General features: G+C 45.0%; 2 protein-coding genes across 3 annotated transcripts in view; both read left to right on the top strand.

The window, feature by feature from the left end:
• The window catches only part of Lima1 (LIM domain and actin binding 1), a 112392-nt gene extending 102874 nt beyond the window's left edge, over positions 1–9518 (top strand). For both annotated transcript variants that reach the window (XM_057792255.1, XM_057792257.1), the window contains 2 exons: positions 3609–3742; positions 6752–9518. In XM_057792255.1, coding sequence (XP_057648238.1) covers positions 3609–3742; positions 6752–7751 — 1134 coding nt within the window. In that variant the 3' untranslated portion in view covers positions 7752–9518. The remainder of the gene's footprint in view (positions 1–3608; positions 3743–6751) is intronic.
• A 10095-nt stretch (positions 9519–19613) lies between these two features.
• Positions 19614–27873, top strand: part of Cers5 (ceramide synthase 5) — a 31227-nt gene continuing 22967 nt past the window's right edge. The window contains 1 exon segment of the mRNA XM_057792463.1: positions 19614–19920. Coding sequence (XP_057648446.1) covers positions 19724–19920 — 197 coding nt within the window. The 5' untranslated portion in view covers positions 19614–19723.

Raw genomic sequence — 27873 nt, 5'->3', positions numbered from 1 at the left:
TGTTGGCAGAGTTCTGAGCACGCTGTGCCGAATCTGAACCTACCATGGAGACGTGGGCAGGATGCATGCCAGGCCTCCGATAATGGGGAGTTTTCGCGCTGACTGTGCTTCCTGTTGCCTGATTAGACATGGGGAAATTACAGGAAAGTGGCTGAGAGCCCAGGATGGAGAATTAAAGGGAAGGCCCAGCACAGCCACTGTGACTGGGAGCCTCTTCTGTTGTTTCATGACAGTAGAAGGTCCCTTGGGCAGCTGCTGCTGCACACGCCCATAGCAAGAGAAGACAGTGAGACATGAATAGAAGTCTCGGGAACCTGGTGGGCTGGCCAGCTAGAATCGCGGTCAGGCAGGCTGTTGATTAAGGCAGCAGGCTGTCAAGCTGATGTCAAGGAGGAGGTGACTTTTCAGTGTGTGTGGGAGGCTCAGTGAAGACAGCAGGTGTGGGTAGGTGGGAGGCAATAGAAGGCTGAAGAATTATTAACCAGTCAACTCCTTTGTGTGGGTGAAGGTTCATAAAAGCTCTCTTTATCTCGAGGCTGAATGTGTTCCAGGTAGATCTGAGAGGGCTGGGTTCCACCTCCCGGAACAGAGTTACTTGGAAGAGAATGTGGTCTTATTCTTGGATCCCAGTCTGAGTTTCAGCTCAGCTGCACTTGAATGCTCCAGGGCACGCCAAATGCTGTGTATTCATTAAAGGTTCCTATTCATCTCTTCCAGCTTCTGCGTCCTGCTCCTGACACCTAATTTCTGCTCCTGCCTTCACTTTCCTCCTAATGTGAGCAAAACCTTCACTGTCTCTCAGATTCTCCTTTCTGTCCCATGGGCTGCATCCTTCCTTGGTGTGTTCCTTCTGTGTGTGTGTGTGTGTGTGTGTGTGTGTGTGTCTAAGCATGCTCTATATCCTTTACCATTGTTCTCCCAAATCTATTTCAACTGTTGAAAATACAGGATCCACTCTTTGCAGCTGAGAAAGATTCTCACTCTGATGAGTACATTTATCCTATTACTTAACACAATTTGGACAGATTCTCTTTAGTAGCTCCAATGGTAGCATTATTCTCAAATTTTATTCTGCATTTTAATCTAGGTCCTGCTAACTGAGCAAGAAAATACCCAGTCCTTATAGAGAATACCTTATTAAAATGAGGCAACAATATCTCCCTCTAAGCCTAATCCTATTACAATGTCTGTAAAAGAGTCCAGCTATGATGGTGCACACCTTTAATCCCAGCACTTGGGAGGTAGAGGCAGGCGGATCTCTGAGTTCGAGGCCAGCCTGGTCTTCAAGAGCTAGTTCCAAGACAGGCTCCAAAGCAACACAGAGAAACCCTGTCTCGAAAAAAACAAAACAAAAAAAAAAAAAGAAGAAGAAGAAAGAAAATCTGTTCTTCAAATAATGCCTTAGTGGCTGCCAACAGCCCTCACCGCAGTAACTTGGGTCACCTTTAGGAACTTTCTATGACTGGTAGACTAAGTTAACCTGCAGTCTTTGGTTGGTTAACATTTTTTCTCTTTAGGGCTCTGCCCTTCCAGATAAAGGGATCACTGTTCACTTGTCACTTCCATTCCATTTTGCACTTATTCTTTTTGGGGGGAGGCAGCTTCAAGACAGAGTTTCTCTGTGTACTTTGGAGCCTGTTTTGGAACTAGCTCTGTAGACCAGGCTGGCTTTGAACTCAGAGATCCGCCTGCCTCTGCCTCCCAAGTGCTGGGATTAAAGGCATGCGCCACCACCGCCTGGCTAGCTCTTTTATTCTTAAATCCTTTGGATTTGCCAGTCATTTTATTAAACTTAAGTTTTATAGATCTTCACTTTCATTTTATATTTGTTTCTGCTTCCATTTCCTACCAAGCCTACTTAGAAAACAATCCCCACTTTTTTATTTTGTTTCTGTAGCAAATATGCAATTGGCATGATATTTTTTGTTTGTTTGTTTTCATGCGTCTATCTTCAGAGTTATTAAGTCTTTTCTGCCTATAACCTGGTCCTTTGGGGCTTAACTAAATTCTGGTTCTGGGCCTAGGGATTAATTTGCACTATGTTTTCTTATGTTTTCTGCTGAGAAGCCAAGTTCATCTAAGCCCCACAGGGGACACCTAGGTACCTGTGAGAGTTGCCCGGCCACCTAAATTGCATTCTTTCTCTATTGCCTGAGATGTTTGTCAGGTCAGGGGCAGCAAGCTCTGCCACCTTCAGTAGCCAGGTTAGACTGTTTATCATGTAAGTGCTCATAATCTGTTTTAGAATTCTGGCTTTTATCAAGGCTACAATAGCAAACTGGGGGAGGGGTTTAGGATCTCACAAAGTGTAGGCTTGCTCAGACTTGATGCGTAGCCAAGGATGACCTTGAATTTATGATCCTTCTGCTCCCACCTCTCAAGTGCTGGGATTACAGGCATGTACAGCCATGCCCAGTTTGATTCTGTGTTGAGCTATGAGCCCAGATCTGCCAGCCCCCAGCTCTCCTATTTTCAGGAACTGAATTACTGTGTTGAGCTGCATGGCAGCTCTTATCCCACAGTTTGTGAGCAGCTCACAGACTTGTCGTCATTAACTATATAGCATTGCCCAGGGCATTGCTTTAGTCTCTGCTGGTTTCTGGGCGTGTTGTAGGCAGTTTAGTAGGCTGTGCTTCCTTCTGGAATCCAAGTGCTGTGGTTTGTTTCTCTTACAAATGATTGCATTTGTATGTCACTTTAGGCTTGTTTAAAAATATGCCTAACTTGAGGCTGGCAAGATGACTTAGCAGGTAAAGGCTCTTAATGCTAACCCTAAGGACCTGAGTTCAATCCCCAGAACCCATATGGCAGGAGAGACCAAACTCCCCAGAGTTGTACCCGGACCTCCGCATATGCACAACAATGTGTGCACATACACATTGATAAAAGTAAAGTAAAAGTAAGTGTAAAAAAGTCTTTTTTAAATATGCCACATTTAGATGTAATACCTTATACATATAATCTTGGCACTTGGGAAATAGAGGTAGGAAGATAAAAGTCATACCTGGAAATATGATGAGTTTGAGAACCACTTGGGTAACATATAAATCTGTCTAAAAAAACTAGAATAAAACCTGTAGAGAGTGATAAAAAGATGTTCCGAAGAAATTGGATTGCCTTTACCTAATTCCCAAAGCTTAATGCTTTTGTTCTGCTTGAACACCTGACACCCCACACCCCGAGGCTGCTGTAATTGGCTCCTTTTACTTGCCACGTGGATTGAACTTCTTTCTTCTGTGTTGTGATTTTTACTTTCTCTTACCTCCCTGCCCTTTAACTACAGGTCTCCATCCTTAATGTTCCCTATAGGAGTGTGTGTGTGTGTGTGTGTGTGCGCGCGCGCGCGTCTGTGTGTGTTAACTTGTCTACCCCTTGTTCTGCATCACAGTCCAAACCCACCTGACCTCGAAGGCTTCTATACTCAGAACAGCCTCACAATTTGGTACAGAAATTCAAGAGAGCCTCCCAGTTCTAACAAGTCAGCTGTAGAAGCTGAGCAGGTGTAGTGCCTATGAGAATGACCCTGAGATAAACTAAACCCCTCTGCCCATCTCAGCATCCGCCCCGTCATCACTGTGGACGCTGACATTGTCCGTTTCCTTCCCTAGAAGTTTCAGGCACCTGCAAGAGAGACCTGTGTGGAGTGTCAGAAGACCGTGTACCCCATGGAGCGTCTCCTGGCTAACCGGCAGGTGTTTCACATCAGCTGTTTCCGCTGCTCCTATTGCAACAACAAACTTAGGTAAGTCAGTCCCGAACAGGCCTCTCTGCATAGTGAGAGCTCGCGGGGGCTCTGGCTTGTAACACACGCTGTTGGTCCTGAGGCTCCCAGGAGAGTGACAGCTCCGTCATACAGAATGATGATGATGTTGGGGACTCCTTGATGCATTGACGTGTGAGAACTGAAACCTAAAATACTATGAACTGCTAATAAAGCCCCTCACCCATGACTAGATTTAGTAGGTGTTTCCTGTGGTGCCTTTGAATCATAACCTTAAATCCTAAGGCATGGCATGGACTTGGAATCCCAGCTACTGTGGGATGTTGAGGCAGGAAGGCCTCAAGCTCATGGCCTGCCCGGACAACTTAGTGAAACCATGTCTCAAAACAAAGAGTGAAAAAGAAGGCCGAGGGTATAGCCCAGTGGTAAGCTCCTGGGTTCAATCCTCACAGTGAAGAAAGGTAGGGGAAGGGCCCTAAAGCAAAACTGTCAATATGGGGAAATAATTTCATATTACTTTTTTTGTTTTTTGGTTTTTCGAAACACAGTTTCTCTGTAACTCATGCAATCCACCTGCCTCTGCCTCCTGAGTGCTGGGATTAAAGGCAAGCACCATCACTGCTCAGCATATTAATTTTAAATTGCATAGTTTCAGAAAGGAAATGTCCAAAATGTTGCTTTCTCCATCTTTCCTTCCCAAACAAGTATCCTAGAACACTTTTGAAAGATGTTCTGGCATCTACACGGTTCTTATGTTTGTTTTAAGATTTATTTATTTTGTATATAGTGTTCTGCCTGCATGTACACCTACAGGCCAGAAGAGACATTAGGTCTTATTTTAGATGGTTGCAAGCCGCCATATGGTTGCTGGGAATAGAATTCAAGTCCTCTGGAAGAGGAGCCAGTGCTCTTAACCTCTGAGCCATCTCTCCAGCCCCACCTATGGGATTTTGTAGCTCACTGCCGCTGGAGCCAGTGGTAGCTCTATCTAGATAATGCTCCGTATACTGCATCAAGATCTGCCTCTGGGATCTCCACTCTAGTTCTTTCTCTGCCCATTGAATTAATTTTTAAAATTTATGTATTTGTTTATTGGTTTTTCAAGACAGGGTTTCTCTGTATAGCCTTGGCTGTCCTGAAGCTCACTCTGTAGACCAGGCTTGCCTCAAACTCAGAGATCCATGTGCTTCTGCCTCCTGAGTGCTGGCTTAAAGGTATACTCTACCACCGACCATCTTTGAATTAATTTTTTTCAGCAAAACATGTATCTCTTTTGGGGGAATGCTGTCATTGCTATCACCCTTTAATTTTTTTTATATACATATTAGTGTTTTACCTGCAGGTATGTCTGCACCACATGAATGCCTAGTGTCTGTATAAGCTAGACAGGGCATCAGATCCCCTGGAACTGGAGTTACAGATGGTTGCAACCTGCCATGTGGGAGCTGGGTCCTCTGGAAGAGCAGGCAGTGCTTAACCTCTTCAGCCATCACTCCAACCCCCGTTATGATCCTTTAAAAGCCATTACAGTGGGCTGAGCATGGTGGCACACACCTTTAGTTCCAGCACTCGAGAACAGAGGCAGATGGAGCTCTGTGGCTTCAAGTCTAGCCTGGTCTACATAGTGAGATTCTAGTTGTTTTAGTTTTCAAGGTTTCTCTGTAGTTTTGAAACCTGTTCTGGAACTTGCTCTGTGACCAGGCTGGTCTCCAATTCACAGAAATCTGCCTGTTCCTGCCTCCCAAACCATGGGATTAAAGGCATGCTTCACTACTGCCCGGCTGTGAGAGTCTATCTTAAAAAAAAAAAAAAAAAAGTTGAGGCTGGGCAGTGGTAGTGCTTGCCTTTAATCCCAGCACTCAGGAGGCAGAGACAAGGATCTCTGTGAGTTCAAGTCAAGGCCAGCCTGAGCTACAGAGTTCCAGGACAGACTTCAAAGCTACATAGAGAAACCCTGTCTTGAAAAACCAAAAAAAAAATAAATAAATAAATAAAATAAAAAAATAAAACGGGTAAGGCATATCTATCTCCTGAGTGCTTCTCCTATAGGCCATGACTTGCTTTTATCCAGTCAGGATTAGACACTAAGTGCTAAGTATTTCAGCACATTGTATCCCTCCTTACAGAGTTGTGCTTTTAAGGTTAGCAAAATGAGAAACTAGGAAGAAAAAGATAGGAGTTACAGGTTACAAACACTGTAATCTTTTTTTTTAAAGTATTTATTTATTATTTATTATGTATACAATAGTCTATCTGTGTGTATGCCGAAGGCCAGAAGAGGGCACCAGACCTTATTACAGATGGTTGTGAGCCACCATGTGGTTGCTGGGAATTGAACTCAGGACCTTTGGAAGAGCAGGCAATGCTCTTAACCACTGAGCCATCTCTCCAGCCCCCAAACACTGTAATCTATGGCTGATCAGAGCCAAGCGGGATTACCTAGGGAAGACTCACAGAAGTAATTGTTAAACATTTTGATAGAGAATGAAATCATTTAGAAATGAGGAATTGCATATCAGTAAGGAGAGAAACCAGTGAAGGTTTGACCGAGGGAGTGACCATAAAAACAGACAGTGCCCCTCCTGAATCAGAAGAATTTCAAGTTCAAGGCCAGTCTGGGTCACGCTGTGCGTTCAGGCCCTCCCCAGAAAAAAAAAAGAAAAGGAGAAAGAAAAGCTCTTAAAAGAAGATAAAGTATCCTGGGCATTGGTGGCATGCGTCTTTAATCCCAATCCCGTGGACTGGGGGTAGAGGCAGGCGGATCTCTTGAGTTCAAGGCTAACCTGGAGGGGAGAGAGAGTAAGGTATTATGATAGGGCATTTATGTTCTTTTAAAGATAGTTTCCTGGGACCGGAGATAGAGCTCAGTTAATACAGTGTTTACCTGCTATGTACAAGACCCTGTATGTTCCCAGCACCTACCCCACAGTGGGACAGGAGACTTTCTCACCGTCTTAGGTGGAAGCCTGCTGATATAAATGAGAGTGTAAAGAAGACTCACTGACTTTGTGTCTTCTCTTTTGACGACAGTCTAGGGACGTATGCCTCTTTACATGGAAGAATCTACTGCAAGCCTCACTTCAACCAGCTCTTCAAGTCTAAAGGCAATTATGATGAAGGCTTTGGGCACAGACCGCATAAGGCTCTTTGGGCAAGCAAAAGTGAAAATGAAGAAACCACAGAGAGACCAGCCCAGCCTCCAAATGCAGGGGAGACCCCCCATAGCCCTGGGGTAGAAGATGCCCCCATCGCTAAGGTGGGTGTCCTAGCTGCAAGTATGGAAGCCAAGGCTTCCTTTCAGAGGGAGAAGGAAGATAAGCCAGCAGAGACCAAGAAACTGAAGATCGCCTGGCCACCCCCAGCTGAGCTTGGCAGTTCAGGAAGTACCATGGAGGAAGGGTTCAAAGTCTCTAAGCCCAAGTGGCCTCCTGAGGAGGAAACTGGCAAGGCAGAGGCTCCCGAGGACGTAGACCTGGACCTGAAGAAGCTGAGGCGCTCTTCCTCGCTGAAGGAGCGGAGCCGGCCATTCACTGTAGCAGCCTCATTCCGAACCTCTTCGGTCAAGAGCCCCAAGACGTCGTCTCTCGGGAAAAGCTGGAGCATGTCGGAGCAGAATGAGGAGTTTGGAGGAGGGTTAGTAACGGAAAGGAAACGTATGGAAAGTGCCGAAGGCCCTGGGCAGAATGGAAATGTGGACAAGGCACGCCGCCAGAGCAGGGATTCCGCCAGGGAGGAAGCGGTGAGGAGTAAGGACATTCATGGTGTTGAGCTGGAGAGTGAGAATTTCATAGAAAACGGAGCAAACATAGATGAAGATGATAGCAATGACCTCACGCAGCAATCACCACTAGAACCCAAGTCTCCAAGTTGGTCCCGCTTTGTGGACACCACTCCTACTAAAGAATTCACTACCCAGAATCAAAAATCTCAAGATGTTGGGTTCTGGGAGGGGGAAGTGGTCAGAGAGCTGTCTGTGGAGGAACAGATAAAGAGAAATCGGTACTACGACGAGGATGAGGATGAAGAATAACAGAATGCCGTGGTGCTGGCCTTAAACTCCCACAGTGCTAGTCTCTCTTCCCTTTATCAAGTGGTGCGCAGAGACAGGCAGCCTGGCGCCAACTGTCATCTATATGGGAGCCACTTGGGAAAGAAATTCCTGCTACCAAAACAGAACACAAGCAAAGAGAATCAATTCTAAGTGCATTATTGAAACTCCATTTTAAGCCTGGCATGGTGGTAGACACCTTTAATCCCAGCACTCAGGCAAGGCAGCAGATCTCTGAGTTCAAAGCCAGCCTGATCTACAAAGAAGTTCTAAGACAACCAGAGCTGCACAGAGAAAACCCATCTCAAAAACTCAAAAAGGAAGAAAAAAAAAGAACGAGAGAGAGAAAGAAAAGAAAGAAACTCCATTTTTAGCAGCGAAGAATGCATAAGGGCCAAGCGGGGATTCTCTGGGTAATGCAGCCAGCGCCCACTGCATTCCCAAAAGTCAATATTAAAATGTCTAGACAGAGACACATTTCACAATACAAATAAAACCATTGTGGAATTGGAAACAAACAGAACAGATTTAGGTGCCTACATATCATGACCAGAAGCACTTTAGTATAAAGGGCAAGTGTAGATATTTTTACCAATTTCCTTTTTTAGTACTCAATGTTAAATCAAGTATTTAGTCTTTCAAAAAATTTTTTACGGATTTTCTCCCTCTGGTAGATATGGGAAACTATCGCTTTGCATCCTGCTCTCTGCATTTTTGATTACTGAGGTATTATACAGCCACCTGTGGCCCAGTGAGATGGCTCACTGACTAAAGGTGCTTGCTACACAAACCTGGCCACCTGAGTTCGATCCGCAGCACCCACATAAAGGTGAGCAAGCAGGCGTCACAAAGTTATCATCTGACAAATGTGCCCTGTGGCACACACACCCATCAAAAATAATAAACAATTAAAAAAGATAAGCCACCCTTCCGAAATAACTTGGAGACAAAGACCAGCCTATATGGTTTAGTGCTTGGAGAAACCCAACTGTACCCAGACTGTAGCATTTGCCAGTGGGTTTATCTGATCTCTAGGTGATTGCCTCCTCTTTTTGGTGGCTTCGTACACTTTACTGGAAGCTGAAATGTTTTTATAATACCTTTGGATTAGTGTTCACCGTGCTCCTGTAGAACACAGTGAAGACAACTCCAGGAGGGATAACAGGAGGGACAGCCTGAGCTCAGACCTCCTAATGCCTATCAGCTCCGAGGTATTGATTTTTATGGCAGATAATATTTCCAGGGTTAGATTAAATCAGTTTTAGGTCTTTCTTCTTGGATGGTAGCCTAGCTTGAGTCTCTGGTGTGCTAGAAGACAGGGCTGAAAGCCACCGACAGGAGGAAGTTCATTTCCTCATACAGGTCGTAGTCTGTGGTTCTCAGAGGAAACCGGGCAGGAAGCTGGAAGCAGGACCGTCTTACTCAGCTTGCTTTTGTGTACAACCAGGGCCGCCTGCCGGGGGTGACTGCTCACAACAACAGACCCCACAGACTGAGATCCCCAGACCACTCATTCTGTTTCTCGAGTTGGCAAAAACCAGCCCAGGGGGTTTTCTCTGGCATTAAGGCTTTAGAACATTCTAAGTGAGTACAGGGTACATTTGTTAAATGTGGCTGATATCACGAATCATGTATGGGGGGTGTTTTTAAGGTAGAGGCCTTTGGGCATTTGTGGAGATGTTAAATAATGCTTCCTTATAGTCTTCTTTAGCCTAAAACTTTTTTATTCAATAAAGCTTTTAATTTACATTTCAATTTTCCACTGTTCGTTTGTTTCCATTGTTAGGGTCTCGGGTCTCCTGACCTCTAACGTCAGCAGTTTGAGGGGGAATGTGCTGGAAATCCATTTCACCACTAGAGGGTGACATTGAGCTGAATTGTGAATTTTCATCCACCCTGAAGGAAGACAAAAATTTTCTGGAAAATTGCAAGTAATTTGGCAAGAGAATTAGTTTGTACTTTCAAAATGAGCTGTTTGTTTTGCCAATTCCAATTCCAGTGGTGGTTTTTTACTTTTTATTGTATTCAACATTTAGTAATTCTCTTTACAATTATGCCTAACATGCAAAATATAGTTTCCATCCATCTCTGCTAAAAATGCCTGTTTTTCAGTCTGGGTGTGAGCATGTTTAGTTGACTATTTCTTCTGCAGAGTCAACTGCTCAAGCATTTTCTTCTGTTGTTAATTTGTTGTTTTAATACTACCCTGGAAAGCCAGGAGGCTGAGGCAGGAGGATTACTGTGAGTTGGAGGCCAGCCTAACCCACAAAGTAAGATCCTGTCTCAACAAAACAAAGCAAAAAGAGACTGGAGAGATGGCACAACATTTTAGAGTGCTTGCTGTTCTTGCAAAGGACCCAGGTTTATTTTATTTTATTTTTTTAGTTTTTCGAGACAGGGTTTCTCTGTAGCTTTGGAACCTGTCCTGGCACTAGCTCTTGTAGACCAGGCTGGCCTTGAACTCACAGAGATCCGTCTGCCTCTGCCTCCCAAGTGCTGGGATTAAAGGTGTGCGCCATCACCGCCCGGCCAGGACCCAGGTTTAGTTCCCAGCACTCACATGGTGGCTCACAACCATCCTAATTCCAGTTCTAGAGGACCTGACACCCTCCACTGACATCCACAGATATGTATCTATCCAACCAAAATATACACTTAAATGAAGATTAATAAGCATGCTGGAGTGGTGACTTGTTCTAGCATCCCGGCATGCAAGATGCAGAGGCAGTTTTCTATGATTGGATTTTTTTGGATGTAGGTATACTTTGGGGACAGTTTGTTCTATCATCCAGCATCTTCTCTAGTCTTTTTTGGTTTTTCAAGACAGGGTTTCTCTGTAGCTTTGGAGCCTGTCCTAGAACTAGCTCTTGTAGACCAGGCTGGCCTCGAACTCAGAGAGATCCGCCTTCCTCTGCCTCCCGAGGGCTGGGATTAAAGGTGTGCACCACTCTTCTCTAGTTTTATGAATATATGGCAAAGTACCCCTGCTCTTGCCTTCATCCCTCGCTGAAATCTACTATGCTCAGTGAAGATTTGACGCACCAACCTCACTGACACAGGAAATACCCAGTCCTGGCCTGCGCTTCACTGCCCCTACTGTGTACCTTCCCCTTTGATCTGTCCACCTTGCACAGACTAAACTCACTGATTTTGTACAAAGCAACTTGAGTGCCGTGGACAGCCACTGGATGTCACCATGTGGCAGGGCTTCCTGGATTGAGGTTACTGTCTCTGTGCCTTTCAGGGGATGAGACAGACATCATTACTATGAAGGTATAAAGAATAAAACAAAGTCACTGGGGTTTTTTTGTTTGTTTGTTTGTTTTTGCTTTTTGGAGACATGGTTTCTCTGTGGTTTTGGAGCTTGTCCTGGAACTAGCTCTTGTAGATTGTAGACCAGGCTGGTCTCGAACTCACAGAGATCCGCCTGCCTCTAAAGTCACTGGGTTTGATATACTAATGTCTCTGTCATGAGAATGGCCCAGTAACACAAACATCTTTAGAAAACAGTACAGTCCTAGAGCCAAACAAAAGAGGGGTACCCTCTTTTGTTTCCTGTGGGGAAAGCAGGAAAAGGGGCCATCTTTGGACTCCATAGGATTCAGGAGACAGTCCCTGTCTGCTGTAGATCAGCCGGCAGCTGGCTGTTTGGACAACACCAGGCCCTGTGAAAACTGCATTAAGTGAGATCTCTGTCAGAAATGGCGGCTAGCTGGAGACCTGTTCAGGGCAGAAGTCAGCAAGGCGAAAGGGCGTCTCCCACAGGGTTGGTAGGTCCCAGTTCCAGAGGATCATAAGCTGGGTTTCTGAGACTCTCTAGGGTGTCAGCTAGAGGCCAATGCCCAGGATTTAGACTGGCAACTCTGAGGCTCTCCCATCAGTCAGGTTTACATTTCCTAACTCACCTGCTGCCTTTGGCTCCTCACAGCCTCTCGAATGCAGTCTCAGCTTCTCTGTCATCTCTCATTTTCTAGATACTTCTGCTTCTGCTCAGGGCTTCTCACAGTCTACCCTAGATCAGGACTCCTACATTCCACTCGTGAGCCCTTTCCTCCCAATAAGCTCTGTGTGACTAAGGTGTATAGATGTATAAAGCAGGTATACAAACAAAATGTTTAATGATAATAAATCATATATATAATATGGTGGGAGAAGGAGTTGAGACAGGATTCAACCTGCCTGTCCTGGAACTTACTTTGTAGACCAGATTGACCTAGAACCCACAGAGATCCACCTGTCTCTGCCTCCCAAGTGTTGGGATTGAAGGTGTGCACCACCACGCCCAACTGAATTATTTTTATGTGTAGGAGTTCTTGGCCTGTATGTGTATCTGTGCATCACATATGTGACTGGTGCCATGGAGGCCAGAAGAGAAAACTGATCCCTTGCAACTGGAATTACAGATGGTTATGATCTGTTATGTGGGTGCTAGGAATTGAACTTGGGTCCTCTGGAAGAACAGCCAGTGCTGCCATGAGCCATCTCTCCAGTGCAAGTAGTTAGTTAGTTAATTAGTTAGTTGGTTTTTTTTTTTTTTCTTTCTTTTTTTTTTTTTGGTTTTTTGAGACAGGGTTTCTCTGTGGCTTTGGAGCCTGTCCTGGAACTAGCTCTGTAGACCAGGCTGGTCTCGAACTCACAGAGATCCGCCTGCCTCTGCCTCCCGAGTGCTGGGATTAAAGGCATGCGCCACCATCTCCCGGCCAGTTAGTTGGTTTTTTGAGACAGGGTTTCTCTGTAGCTTTGGAGCCTGTCCAGGAACTAGCTCCTGTAGACCAGGCTGGCCTCGAACTCACAGAGATATGCCTGCCTCTGCCTCCCAAGTGCTGGGATTAAAGGCGTGCACCACCACCACTCGGCTACAAGTATTTATTTTAAAACAATCCTTTGGTATACAGATAATTTTACTCTTTATGAAATCAAATGGATTTCTTGTTTTTTTGCATAATTAAAATTTGAATATTTGCACATTAAATCTTTTGCTTACTTTTAGATTGATTTATTTATGTATATGAATGTCTTGCCTGCATGCAGTATGTATGTGCACCACAAGAGCGCCTCATATTCCAGATGTCAGAAGAGGGCATATGACCCCTGGAACTGGAGTTAAGATGTTTGTGAGCCACCATGGGGGTTCTAGGAAGCAAGCCTGAATCTTTTTTTTTTTTTTTAAAGGTTTTTCAAGGCAGGATTTCTCTGTAGCTTTGGAGCCTGTCCTGGCACTAGCTCTTGTAGACCAGGCTGGCCTCGAACTCACAGAGATCCGCCTGCCTCTGCCCCCCAAGTCTGAGATTAAAGGTGTGCACCACCACCGCCCGACAAGCAAGCCTGGGTCTTAGGCAACAACATGTTTTTAACTGCTAAGTCATCTCTCCAGCCCCTGCATATTAAATCTTTTTTTTTTTTTTTTTTTTTTTTTTTTTTTTTTTTTTTTTTTTTGGTTTTTCGAGACAGGGTTTCTCTGTGGTTTTGGAGCCTGTCCTGGAACTAGCTCTTGTAGACCAGGCTGGTCTCGAACTCACAGAGATCCGCCTGCCTCTGCCTCCCAAGTTAAATCTTAATCTTTGGTATTTGTGGTAGTTTGAATGGAATTGGCTCCCATAAACCTATAGGGAGTGGCACACTATTAAGAGGTATGGCCTTGTTGGAGTAGGTGTGGCCTTGTTGAAGGAAGTGTGTCACTATTGTGAGGGAAGTCTCCTTTGTTCAAGGTTTGCTCAGTGTGATGCTCAGTTCACTTCCTGTTGCCTTCTGATCAAGATGTAGCCAGCCCAGGTCTACCTGCACACTTCCATGCTCCCCACCACCTCAATCAAATGCTTTCCTTTATAAGAGTTGCCACGGCCATGTTGTCTTTTGACAGCAATAGAAACCCAACTAAAGCATCTTCAACACTTTTTTTTTTTTTTGAGACGGAGTCTCACAGTGTGAACCTGGCTGACTACCTCTATTTCCTGAGTGCTAGAAATGTAATAGTTATATTTTAATAATTTAATAGAGTTTATAATTATCAGCACATGAACCCCACTTCACATATTTAGCACAAATGGCAGAATTAAGAGGCTGGAAAATCAATGATCACCCTTAGCTCTGGTGATTCTCTGGAATTTTTTCTCTTTGTTTGAGACAGGGTCTCCTTATGTAAGTTTCCTGTCCTGGAACTCAGTGTGGAGACCAGGCCAGCCTCCAACGCCTGTTGATCTGAGTGCTGAGATTAAGTATGTCCCACTACACCCGGAAGTTTCTGGAACTTTTGTGTGAATGCTGTGTGTGTATATGTGTAGGTGATGGGGTTTGAACTCAGGTCCTCTTGTTAGCATAAAGCCTCTTACCCACTGAAGCATCTCACCAAGCCCTTCCCTGACCTCTTCACTAGCCTTTCTGCTGCCACTGTCAGAAACCTTGGGTTTTGTCTGATTTTTGTGTTTGTGTGCTAATCAGGACAATGACCATTCATAAGAAGTCTTTAATTGGGCTGGGCGGTGGTGGTGCACACCTTTAATCCCAACAATCAGGAGGCAGAGGCAGGTGGATCTCTGTGAGTTTGAGGCCAGCCTGGTCTACAGAGCGAGTTCCAGGACAGACTCCAAAGCTACACAGAGAAAACCCTGTCCCAAAAAATGAAAAAAAAGGGCTGGAGAGATGGCTCAGCGGTTAAGAGCATTGCCTGCTCTTCCAAAGGTCCTGAGTTCAATTCCCAGCAACCACATGGTGGCTCACAACCATCTGTAAAGAGGTCTGGTGCCCTCTTCTGGCCTTCAGGCATACATGGAGGCAGAATATTGTATACATAATAAATAAATAAATATTTTAAAAAAAAATGAAAAAAAAAGTCTTCATTTTGGCTTCATGTTGTAAACTAGAGGTTGAGTAAACAGAGCAGCCTCCCACACTAATAAAAAACAAAGAACAAGGGGCTGGAGAGATGGCTCAGTGGTTAAGAGCATTGCCTGCTCTTCCAAAGGTCCTGAGTTCAATTCCCGGCAACCACATGGTGGCTCACAACCATCTGTAATGAGGTCTGGTGCCCTCTTCTGGCCTGCAGCCATACACACAGACAGAATATTGTATGCATAATAAATAAATATTTAAAAACAAACAAACAACAAAAAAACAAGCAGCTTTATAGCTTGAAGAAGGGTATGCCACACTTTGATCCGATTATAATTCCCATTATAGCCTTGTATATGCTACCAATTGCAAACCTTAAATTCCACCAACTTCAGGCTTTTTATTGAGTCACTGAAGAGACACTTTTTCTCCTCTCCCTCCTCTGTGCTGAAAGAGAATTGCTGCAAGGTCAGTAGAGCTACGTAGAATTTAGAGGGTTGTCTTGGTGAGCAGGGAGTTCCCCAGAGCCATACGAGCTGCTTGAAACAGTCATGCCTAGAGTAGGGCCTCTCGAAGCAGTATCATGGCCATTTTCACCATGGTTACAGTGGTGCTGGAAGTGGGAGGTATCTATGCACGAGTCAAAGGAGCTGGGTTGTCAACGGTGACAATTCAGCTGACCATCAATAGAAGAGTGGATTGATTAACAGCTCTTGGTTAAATCAAATCAGCTAGGCACAAGTGGAGGGCCTGCCAGCTGTCGATCAAAGGGTAATGGCTGGTTCTCAAGTGTTCAGTTTATTTGAAGTAACTATTAAAGGGTTCTTAAAGTAAGGCCTATTATTAAAGCTATTTAACAATGTTTAATTCCTAGCCAAATACTCTCAGGGAAAGTTAGATTCTGCTCATTTGTCTCACTCTACCCTATATTCAATAGGAAAATGCTTTCTAATAAACTCATTAGAATTGGCATGTGCACCTTTGGGCATGCCATGCTCGAGCAAGACCATCATGGCCCAATTCCTCCATTCTCAACTGGCACATTTTCTGTTTCCTGGTGCTCTGATTTGAGATCCCATGGAACCAGAATGGTGTCTGCTCACTTCCTTTTAATGTTGTTAGACTAATCTTGGTGTCACACAGAGAACATAGGAACAAAGAGAAAGTAACTTGGCAAGGCAATTCCTTTCAGTAAAAAGGATACCCAAGAACCCAAACAGGACGGGTTATGGTGGCACGCATGTGTTTAAGCACTAGAGAGGCAGAGGCAGATGGATCTCTATGAGTTTGAGGCCAGCCTGATCTACAGAGTGAGCTCCAGGCCAGCCAGGGCTACACAGAGAAACCCTTCCCTCAGAAACAAAGTAACAAAGAACCCAAAGGAGCTAGTGAGCACACTGAGACACGACATTTCACTTGGCTTTTATTCTAATGTATGTGGTAACTGTATCTTTTCCCCATTGATTGGGGGCTTGTCTGGCCTCACAGCCTTTCAAGATTTACTAGTTCTTTTTATTTTATTTTATTTTATTTTATTTTAATCAGCCTATAGGAAATGAGGAAAAGTGGAAAAGGGTTGTCCTCCCATTAAGTTACTTAAGCTCCAAGAACGCTGCAGGGTTTTTATGTAAACAGATGTTTTACAGGTTGGGGAAAGGGTATTAAAACATTTTCATAAAGGTTTTTTTTTAACTTTTTTTTCAAATATTTATTTATTATGTATACAATATTCTGTCTGTGTGTATACCTGCTGGCCAGAAGAGGGCACCAGACCCCATTACAGATGGTTGTGAGCCACTATGTGGTTGATGGGAATTGAACTCAGGACCTTTGGTAGAGCAGGCAATGCTCTTAACCTCTGAGCCATCTCTCTAGCCCCTTTCATAAAGGTTTTACGAGGTGGTTTTGCATAAAAGTCTTACTAGGTGAGCTGGGCTAATGGCACACAACTTAAACCCCAGCACTCAGGAGGTAGAAGCAGGAAGGCCTCTGAGTTTGAGGCCAACCTAGTCTATAGAGTGAGTTCCAGGAGAGCCAGGACACAGAGAAACTGTATCTCAGAAAGAGAAAAAAAATTGTCTTAGAAGGTAAACAAATAAAAGACCTGAATTTCTTGTTAGAAACAAGGTTTTATTGGTGTTGTGTAACTGGTGATTTCTCTCCCACCTGCCAGTTCCCAAATAACTACTCTGAGGCTTAATTTTAATAAGCCTATTAGCTCAGGCTTATTATTAACTAGCTCTTATAACTTAAATCATCGCATTTCTATTATTCTATATTTTACCTCAAGGCTCATGACTTGTTACCTCACATCTTGCTTCTCCAGCTGCTGCTGGCCTCTCCTCAACTCCACCTTCTTTCCCTGTATGCCTGTTTGAGTTTCCCACCTGGTTATATTCCACCTGTCTATTGGCCAAATCAGGTTCTTTACATTTGTTTTGTTTTGTTTTGTTTTTCGAGACAGAGTTTCTCTGTAGCTTTGGAGCCTGTCCTGGAGCTAGCTCTTGTAGACCAGGCTGGCCTGGAACTCACAGAGATCCGCCTGTCTGCCTCCCAAGTGCTGGGATTAAAGGCATGCACTACCACCGCCCAGCTAAAAATGTGTAGCCCAGGCTGGTCTCAAACTCGTGATCCTCCTGCCTCTGCCTCCTTCAGCAAATCCTACCGGCGTGTGCCACCACAACCGGCCCAAATCAGGTTCTTTATTAATCAATGGTAATAAAACATATTCACAGCATACAGAGAGACATCCCACATTGGTGTTGGAAAGAGAAGACTAATAATTGTTTCTTCTAAAGTCTATAAAAATTACAAGATAGCTGAGAATGGAGAGATGGTACAGTGGATACTTGTTACTCTTACAGAAGACCCAGGCTTGATTCCCAGTACCCACATGGTGGCTCACAACTATCTGTAACTTCAATTCCAAGGGATCTGGTGCCCTCTTTTGATATCCACAGGCACCAGGCACCTCTGCAGTACATATACATTTGAGCAAAACATTTATATAATTAACACACACACATGAGTAGTTGCCATAATACTAATTCTGAGTTTAGATGGACATGGCTTCAAGCCATTCAGGTAGCAGTGATGTCACTTATGAATTTGTTAGAACCGAGCGGTGGTGGCGCACGCCTTTAATCCCAGTGCTCGGGAGGCAGAGGCAGGCGGATCTCTGTGAGTTTGAGGCCAGCCTGGTCTACAAGAGCTAGTTCCAGGACAGGAACCAAAAGCTACGGAGAAACCCTGTCTCGGAAATAAAAAAATAAATAAATAAATAAATAAAAATAACAACAAAAAAATTGTTAGAAATGAGAAATGCAGAGCTGAGGGTATGGCGCAGCCAGAGAGCTTATACTTCATTTGTGCAAGGCCCCTGGTTGAATGCCCAACACCAAAAAAAGTAAATACAACTATGTGGGAAGGGTTCTGTTCTACAGCCTCCTTCAACCAGAGAATCTCTGGCTGGGCCCAGAGAACTTAAAACACACACTCCCTATGGGGCACAGGGTGAACTAAGGTTTGCAAAGCACCGAGCTGAGGTCTCATTGGGTCTCATTGCAGTTGCTCTTCCATGACGCCCCCTCACCTTGACCCTTAAACTTAGCTTACTGGTTGGAAAGTTACTTTGTTGTCCTCAGACCTAAAGTTGAGATTTACTTCTTGGAATTCCCATCACCACCCGTCCCTAGTTAGTTTCTGGCAATTAACCTTGTAGCTAGGTTTTAACTGATAGGGTTCAGGGTTCTCTGGCAACTGAAGGATAATTTAGTTTTCTGAGAGTGCCTGGTCTATGGTTTGCTTCCTTGTTTGTGGAGATTCACAAGGGTCCAATGTTCACTTGGAGCATTTACGACTGAGGTAGCTTGTAGGATAAAGAAATCAGGGCTCTGGAGGCTAAAGAGTCTCCCTTGTGGGATAAGGAAATCAGGGCTCTGGAGGCTAAAGAGTCTCCCTTGTGGGATAAGGAAATCAGGGCTCTGGAGGCTAAAGAGTTTCTAGTTTCAGCTGCTTATCTATATGACTTTGGACAAACTATTCTGCCTCTTTGGACTTCAGTTTATCCCTCCATAAAATCGTGCTGCAGATTTCATAGGAGGCAGGAGTGAAAGAACCCGTGGAACACATTCTTGGCAGTGCTTGCTACAAGACAGTTCTCATTAGAAACTGGCATTTATTTATTTTTCTTTATTTCCCTTTTCCCCATGGGGGAAAAGGGGGAACTTTTTGGTTCAATACCGTGTTTAAACTGGTCTTAAAACTCACGACAATTCTCTTGCTTCAACCACCCAAGTGCTGGCTGAGATTACAGTTATGAAATACCAGCTCCCCTCCCCCACAGCCCTATTCAAAAGAGACTGGGGGTGAGTGGGGTCTCACGTGGCTCAGGTTGTCCTTGAACTTACTGGCAGCAGAGGACCACCTAATCCTTCAGCCTCCATCCTCCTGTGCTGGAATTACAAGGTTGTAATTTAAGGATATCTTAAGGCCCCACATTTTCTCTAAGAAAAAGTGAAGGTGACTTTAAGACCTAAAGCAAAGAAGGTTGGAGACCGTGGAGGTGCATCAAAAAAGAGATTGGGATTAACAAATCTGTTTATGGTGAAATGGGTGGTAGTTAGAATCAGTTCGGACGAATGGCACAGCACATCGGTTGGGACACAGGCGCTGGGAGTGAAGATCAGAACTGTATCAACTGGCTGGAAGCCAGGATTTGAATCTACTGGACTAGGAGGAATGTTTCCAGGAGGGAGAAACTAGCCCGAAGTAGGGGTGTGGCCGTGGCGGTGTCAAACCTGCTACAAGAAGCTGGGCGGGGCTCAGGCTGCAGGTGAGAGGGCGTGGCAGAACGGGTGGGCGTGGCCAAGGCGAGCGGGACGAGCCGAAGCTAGGCCCCACCTGAGGGTGCCCGGGTTCCTGCGGCGGCGGAGTGGGCGGGAAGGCGAGATGGGCGGGGAGGAGGCCAGGCCTGCCGGAGAGGCGGGCTGGGCTGCTGGGAGGACTCGGGGACGGAAGAGGGTGGCCGTAGGCCGGGCCCCGCCCCGGGGCTGCTTCCCAGCGGGTTCCGTTGGCCGTGGCTGCCGCGGAGGCTGTGGCGGCGGTGGCCGCCGGGCGGGCGTAAGATGGCGACTGCGGCGGCGGGAGCCTTGGGCCTCCTGTGGGGCTGGCTGTGGAGCGAGCGCTTCTGGCTGCCGCAGAACGTGAGCTGGGCCGACCTGGAGGGCCCGGCCGACGGCTACGGCTACCCGCGCGCCCGGCACATGCTGTCGGTGTTCCCGCTGGCGGCAGGCATCTTCTCCGTGAGGCTGCTCTTCGAGCGGTGAGAGCTGCTGTGCAAGGCCGGGGGCGGCGGGCGAGCGGGGGCCGGCGGGTGAGCCGGAGGCCGAGGCCCGGAAGCGACCGGAGGAGCCGAGGCCGCCGTGGGGATGCGCGCAGCCCGTGGACGCGCTCTCGGAGCCTGCGTGCATCCCGCGAGTCCGGGGTGTGGGCAAGTGAAAGAGGGCCGAGGGTGGCGCCGGGTCCCCCGAAGTGCAGACCCGGGACTTGCGTGGGGTTCTTAAAAGGCTGCCTTTCTACCTCCGAGAGCCCGGGAGTGAGTCGCGCTCCCGCAGAGCCCTGCGCGAGGACCAGGAAGGGCCCTGGAGAACCAGAGTTAGTTGGGCTCTTGGAAGTCTGTGGGCTCAGTGCAGGCACCAGACCTTCCGAGCGACATAGGGGGGTGCATGGGATGTAATGCTTTCCAAAATTACTTTAGCTTCTGAGAGGTGAAGGAAACCGGATCGGTTAGGCCCCAAGCCCGGATTTGTTAGCGCGTGGACGCCGGTTAGTGTGACAGTCGACAGCTCGCTAGGATAGGGTGTGGTGAAGCCTGAGGCTTCCAAAGTTTGGGGAAGGTGTCAAGAGGAACTGCCCAGCGGGCCTTGGAGGCCTGCACGGGAGGAGGAGTGGTCACTTTGAAGGCCTCGGAGCTGGGAGGTTATGGGAAAACAGTTTTGTGAACCAGCTTCTAAGGCTGTAGTATTTGCGTTAACCATATGCTCTGAGCTGGTTTCTCCCTTTCTTTGAATGGTGGGTCTTATCTGCTGCCAAAACGATGTTACTCAGCGAGGGTTTTATGATTTTATAATGTGGATTTATTATAGCAGTGTGTGTTTTTGATAAAGCTTACTCAAATGCCAAGAAAGCACTTTCTGCATAGGCAGAGGCGTCGTCTGTAAAAACCTTTATCTAGAACAAGCAAGGCTGTGTTGCAAGAAGGCCCTTTTCTAGTGTGGAGATGTGGTTTAGACAAGATCATCCAGTACTCAGAAATAATCTGTTTGGGATTACTTCTTTGATTTGCCTATGCCTAACTTTTTTCTTACATGTAGCTAGTCACTTATCTGCATTTATTACTGCTGTTTGTTTCTTGTCAAAGTGCTGTACCAGATACTCAAGTGAAGAAGTGAATAATATATAATATACAAATGTGTTTTTTAGATGAAGTAAATGAAATTCAAAGTCAATGCCTTTTCTGGGCCCCAGGAACTTAGAGTTTTCCAAGGTAATCATTATTTTAAGTATCCTTGAGGTGGAGGTGCAGGCTTAGGAGTAATACGAGACATAATGACTATCAAGGAAAACAGACAATCCAATACAGAATCTTTCATTGCCATAGGAATATAGTCTTTGCTTTTCATACAGGTCTATACCAGTTCTGTGAGTTCCCTCTGCTAGTGATGAAGATCCCTTGTTTATAAACACCATTTTCCATAAAGTTATGTATTCTAATTCTAAGGGTTTCCCCAGATGGCTGGAGACTACTTCCTGGAGGAGTCACTGGAAAAGAGCCTTTCCCTTTGGGAATTCTAGCTGCACGTTTCTATGGTGACCAGTGTCAGGGTGAGCAGGCACTCTGTCTAGTGTTCTTGTCTAGTAGGGACACTCACCTTGTTTCTATGGTGACCAGTGTCAGGGTGAGCAGGCACTCTGTCTAGTGTTCTTATCTAGTAGGGACACTCACCTTGTTTCCTCACCTGTGATCCTAGGAAAAGTTGGCCCTAGAAACAGTCTTGCTATTTTGTTTCCCTTTAAGACTTGCTTTCACAGAAAGGGCTTAGAATCCTCAGCTGCTTTGTTGGGTTGCTGGTCTTCCATAGAGGGAGCAGCAGCTACACTAAAGCACAGTGAAAGCCTATCCCAGGGCTGGAGAGAAGACTCAGCCGTTCAGAACTGTGCCAGACAATCAGGTGCCTTCCAGAGTTTGATTCCTAGCTCACAACCATCTGCAACTCCAGTTCCAGGGGATCGGAGGCCCTCTTCTGACTCCATGGGCATCAAGCGTGCACATGATGCACAGACATGCATGCCATCAACACACACACACACACACACACACACGATAAATTAGGATTTTTTACAAGATATAGTGGCACACACATTAATCCCAGCACTCAAGACACAGAGACAGGCAGATCTCTGAATTCTAGGTCATCTTCTTAGTCTCATAGTGAGTTACAGGACAACCATTGAGAACCCTGTCTCAATAATACAAAAAAAAAATCCTATCCAAAATAATTGGGAAGTTGGTTTTTTTCTGCATTTTCTCATTTAGTTTCAGAAACAAACGGTGTAGCAAATCATAGACTGGCATATGGTAGATGCCACCCTCCTTTTGCAGACAATAAACTAAGTCTAGCAGGAGCTGGAGGTTTTGCTCATTGGTGCTCCACTCAGTATTGAGTTCCTTTCCCCATGTTTGGAGTTCTTTGATAGTACATGATAGGACTATTTCCCTTAAGCCACCTTCCAGGCGTTTTTGTTTGCTTAAGACAGAAGCTTAACTATGTAGCTAGCTGGACTGATACTTTATAGTCCAGCTGGCCTTGAACTCACAGGAATTCTTCCTTACCCTCACCCGTTCTGGGGTTACAAATGTGCACCCTTACATCAGCTGTAAGATTTAACTTCTACCCCAGTACTCAAGAAGCTGAGGCAGGAAGATCATGAACTTGAGGGCCAGTCTGGGCTATATAGTGAGTTCCAGGCCAGCTAAAACTGTGTGTATTGAGGCTATCAAAATGGGGGAGGGGGAGGGTTTAACTTTTTGCAGGGGGCGGAATCCAAGGTACTCCTGTACTTGATTTAATGTGTTTATAAGGGAGGGAAGCTTGAATTATTACTCTATTTCTTGAGATAGATATAGATAGATGTAGAGATATTTAAGAAAGGGTCTGTCTATGTAGTCCTGGTTGTTCTGGAATTTGCTATGTTGATAAGGGTAGCCTCTAGCTCAACCTCTGCCTCCCGACTATTGGGGTTAAGTGCTATGTTTTATGTTTTAAGGACTCTTTTCTTTCTTTCTTTCTTTCTTTCTTTCTTTCTTTCTTTCTTTCTTTCTTTCTTTCTTTCTTTCTTTCTTTTTCGAGACAGGGTTTCCCTGTAGTTTTGGACCCTGTTCTGGAACTAGCTCTATAGACCAAGATGACCTCAAACTCAGAGATTTGCCTGCCAACCTCCTGAATGCTGGGATTAAAGGTGTGTGCCACCACCATCCGGCTGTTTTAAGGAATCTTAACCCTATCCTACTTAATAAAAAGCTATCCTCCCCCTGATAAAGTTTTGCCATGTATTCTGGGCTAGTTCAGAACTCAAAATCCTCCCGCTTTGGCCTCCCAACTGCTAGGATCAAGGGAGATGCAAACAGGCCAAGCTTTCTTAGAGGTCTATCAAAAATTGGAGTTTACTTTCTTTTCCTTCTCATAAACCATAGTGCCTTTCTTTCCTTTCCATATTCTCCAGAGAACTGCAGCCTCCTCTAATAAGAGATTACTGAAAAACTATCTGACCATAAATAAAATATATCTCCTGCAGTTCAGACTGGCTTCGGCTCACCATGTCACTCAGCCTGGCCTTAACTCCTGGATCTTCCTACCCCCACTACCCAAGGGCTAGGATTACAAGCATGAGCCGTCACACCCAGCAGTATTATCTACTGTTTTCAAGAACTACAGTGTGGATTTTAGGATATAGCTCTGAGATGGAGTGTTTGCCCTGGGCTCAATCTCCAGCACAGGTAAAAACAAACTCACTCCAGAAGCAGTTATTAGCTATCAAACAAAAGTGGGGTGATCTATTCAGTGCCCAGTGTAGCATGTGACCAGTAAATATTTGTGGGATGGTTGGAAAGGGCCTGCTCATCTACACAGATGCTCAGAGGAGCTTTCAGGGTTACAGAGGTGTCTGGTGTGAAACAGACTTTGATTGAGTCAGAGGGTGAGAGGATTCTGTGTGACATTTCACCATGTTATAGATGCACACCTAGCACTTTGTACAGGCTCTATCTTCTCTCTCTCACGAGCATCCTCATGACACCCACTGCCCTGCCTCCATGCTCTCTCACAGAGGTGCTAACTCTTCCAGGTTTATTCTTTTCTCTAATATTGTATTGTTCATTGAAACCTGAGAGAATGGTCTAAGTCGATCTGTTGTATCTGATTTTTGTCTGTTTTGTTTCTGAGACTGACAGGATCTGTCTTGCCCATGCCATCCTCCCTCTTCCTCCTGATTGTTGGGATTACAGACATGAGCAACTCCTGGATTTTTAAGCTAAATTTTAATATAAAGTTGTTTGAAACTTGATACCCACCTCCTGAGTACTTGTCCCTTGGATCATCAGGAGCCAGTGGCTAGATACCGATATCACCAGATCTGCGTAGGCTAATTTATTTGGGATGTTATTGCGACAGGAGTTCACGCTGCCGGAAGACAATTATTTTGTGAATCATGCAGGACAAGGGTGCGCACTTTCCCTGCTGCTTAGCTTAGTTCAGTCTTCTCTCAAAGGCAACTTCCTAGGGTGCCTGAAGGATTTTTCTGATAGCGTTTTCTGTCACTGGGAACTGGATAATTTCACTTGCAGGCCTGTTATGTCTTTGAGACATGGCCTTGCTATATAGCCCTGGCTTGCTTGGAACTTGATATGTCGAATGAAGAGGCTGGCCTCAAACTCCAGAGCTCTCCTATCGTTGCTTTCTGAGTGCTGGGGTTAAAAGCAGGCACCACCACACCTGGCTGGGCACATTTCTTAGTCTGTCTTTCTCTTTCCCCTACCCCAGACAGGGTTTCACAATATAACTCTGGCTGTCCTGGAACACATCACTTTAGCCAGTATTAACACGCCTTCCAGAGGTCAGAGCCTTTGAGGAGAATAGCCGTAGATGCTGATTAGGTTATAAGAACACAGCCCATTCCTCTGTGACCCAGGCTTATTCTGTTGAGCATTGTTGAATTGCAAATCACAGAATTAAATGACATTTGCAGATCAGCTGAGTTGGTTGGGAAAATGGTCACATGGTCCTGTCTTATCTAAAACTCACTTCTCAGCCAGCTCTAGATGGTCAGAAGCCTGAGTCCCTCCTCACTCAGGGGAAAACTTTTTCTGCACAGTTGGTGTTGGTGTTTTTTTTTTTTGGTTTTTTGTTTTTTTTTTTTTTGGTTTTTCGAGACAGGGTTTCTCTGTGGTTTTGGAGCCTGTCCTGGAACTAGCTCTTGTAGACCACGCTGGTCTCGAAATCACAGAGATCCGCCTGCCTCTGCCTCCCAAGTGCTGGGTGGTGTTGGTGTTTTGCAGACAACACAGAATTGTCATGACTGAGATCAGGTTCCTGAGTATCCTGGAGACAGCGTATCTGTCACTGAAAAGAAACATGTTAGTTTTTGCTAGTACCACCTCTTGATTCAAAGTATTAAAGTCTTCTAAATAGGTAAAGAGGTTAATGAAAGAGCAGAAATAACATACCTTCCTTATAGAGTTCGAAGAGATCTGCCTATTTTAAATTCCTCTCCAGAGATATATTTAGACAAATAAAATCTTAGTTATAAAGATTATACCAAGTTTTGACCATTTGTACTTGAATCTATGCCAATTTTAGCATTAGGGAAATTGAGATATTGTTGCAAAAGGAGTTATTCATAATTTTCCAAAAACAAATAAAGAAACCAGCTTCCTTGATAGAATAATTAGAATAATGTTGTCCAGTATAGCAACCACTGCACAAGGCTCTTAGGATTTCAAATATGAGGACTCAGAGTTGAGATATAAAGTTAATAAAAAGTATACATTGGCTTTAAAAATGACACCTCAGTTTTTATGTTTATTGAGGCAGGGTCTTGTGTATTCCAGGCTGGCTTCAGATGACTAAGCCTATCTGGTTTATAGAGCCAAGGGCTTCCTTGGTGAGCACTGTAACCGATGAGCTAAATTCCTAGCCTACACTTTCTGCTCATTTACATGTTGACAAGCCAGTACCTTGTACAACTTCTGTTTTATTTTGTTTTATTTGATGCAGAGTCTCCTGTAGCTTAGGCTGGCCTCCAACTCCTTAGGTAGCTGAAGCTGGCTGGCCTTGAGCTCTTTATCCTCCTGCTTCTACTTCCAGAGTGCTAGGATCACAAGTGTACACTACCATACCAAGCTTAATATTTTGGATCTGTCATATAAAATCAATAATGTAAAAATTAATTTTGCTTGGGCTTGTTGTCTGTTTTGATGGTGGTTTGATTAAAAGCTTTCACCACTATATCCAGTTTAGAGGACAACTTTTTTTTTTTTTCTTTTTTTGTTTTTTCGAGACAGGGTTTCTCTGTGGTTTTGGAGCCTGTCCTGGAACTAACTCTGTAGACCAGGCTGGTCTCGAACTCCCAGAGATCCGCCTGCCTCTGCCTCCCGAGTGCTGGGATTAAAGGCGTGCGCCACCATCGCCCGGCTTTGTTTTGTTTTTTTGAGACAGGGTTTCTCTGTGTAGCCCTTGCTGTCCTGGGGAACCCACTCTGTAGACCAGGCCGGCCTCAAACTCAGAGATCTACCTCTCTCTGCCTCCCAAGTGCTGGGTTTAAAGGTGTGCATCACCACTGGTAAACTCGAGGATAACTTTGTTGTTGTTTTGTTTACTTTTGTTTTTCAAGCCACAGTTTCTCTTTGTAGCCTTGGCTGTTCTAGAACTCACTCTGTAGACCAGGCTGGCCTCCAACTCAAAGATCTGCCTGCCTTTGCCTCCAGGGTGCTGGGATTAAAAGTGTGTATCACCACCATCTAGTTCTGAGGACATTATTTTAAAAATTATTATTTATTTATTTATTTATTTATTTATTTTGGTTTTTCGAGACAGGGTTTCTCTGTGGTTTTGGAGTCTGTCCTGGAACTAGCTCTTGTAGACCAGGCTGGTCTCGAACTCACAGAGATCCGCCTACCTCTGCCTCCCAAGTGCTGGGTAAAAATTATTTTATGTGCATGAGTGTCTTGCCTGCTTATAGTCTTTGCACTCTGTGGACATGGTGTCTGTGGAGGCCTCCAAGGGCACTAGGTCCACAGAGAATGCATCAGATAGATCCATTGAAATGCATTGAAACCAGAGTTAATAGGTTGTGAGCTACTGGGTGGATTCTGAGAGCCAAAAATGGGTCTTAAAGAACAGCAGTGTTTCTTACTGTTTATCCATCTCCCTAGCTCAGAGAATATTTTAAGAGTAGATTCTCACAGACTGGGTACAGTGATACACACTTCTAATCCCAGCACTTGGGAGGCAGTAGCGAGACCAGCTTCATCTACAGAGTTTACCAGGACAACCAGGGCTACACAGAGAAACTGCATTTTGAAAAAAAAACAACAAAATAAAAACTAGGCATGATGGCATACATTTGTAATCCCATCATTCAGGATGGAAGTAGGAGCATCAAAAGAGGGGTCTCCCCCACCACTGCCAAAAAAATCATAAGGAAACTTGTTTGTCTTTTGAGACAGGGTTTCTCCAAGTAACAGCCTTGAGTGTCCTGGAACTCACTCTGTAGATCAGGCTGGCCTTGAATTCAAAAGATCTGCCTGCTTCTGCCATCCTAGTGCTGGGATCAAAGGCACATCACCACCGCCCAGTGACAAGATAAAATCTTTTTTTTTTTAATTTTTATTTATTTATTTATTATGTATACAACATTCTGCCTCGATGTATGCCTGCACGCCAGAGGAGGGTGCTAGATCTCAGTACAGATGGTTGTGAGCCACCATGTGGTTGCTGGGAATTGAACTCAGGACCTCTGGAAGAGCAGCCAGTGCTCTTAACCTCTGAGCCATCTCTCCAGCCCCCGACAAGATAAAATCTTAACAGTGGGCAGAGTGAGTAGAGGTCCTCAAGGGCTAGGAGAATTTCTAATATTAGTCCCTGAGTGATTTAAGTAATCAGATATTCTATTTTTACTGATATTTGATTGATAGTAACATCTGGTTAACCATTGCTCT

The sequence above is a fragment of the Chionomys nivalis genome, chromosome 17 (genome assembly GCF_950005125.1).
Source record: "Chionomys nivalis chromosome 17, mChiNiv1.1, whole genome shotgun sequence".
Taxonomy (NCBI): Eukaryota; Metazoa; Chordata; class Mammalia; order Rodentia; family Cricetidae; genus Chionomys; species Chionomys nivalis.
Note: the sequence above shows the minus strand (reverse complement) of the source record. Positions and strands in the feature narration are given on the sequence as shown.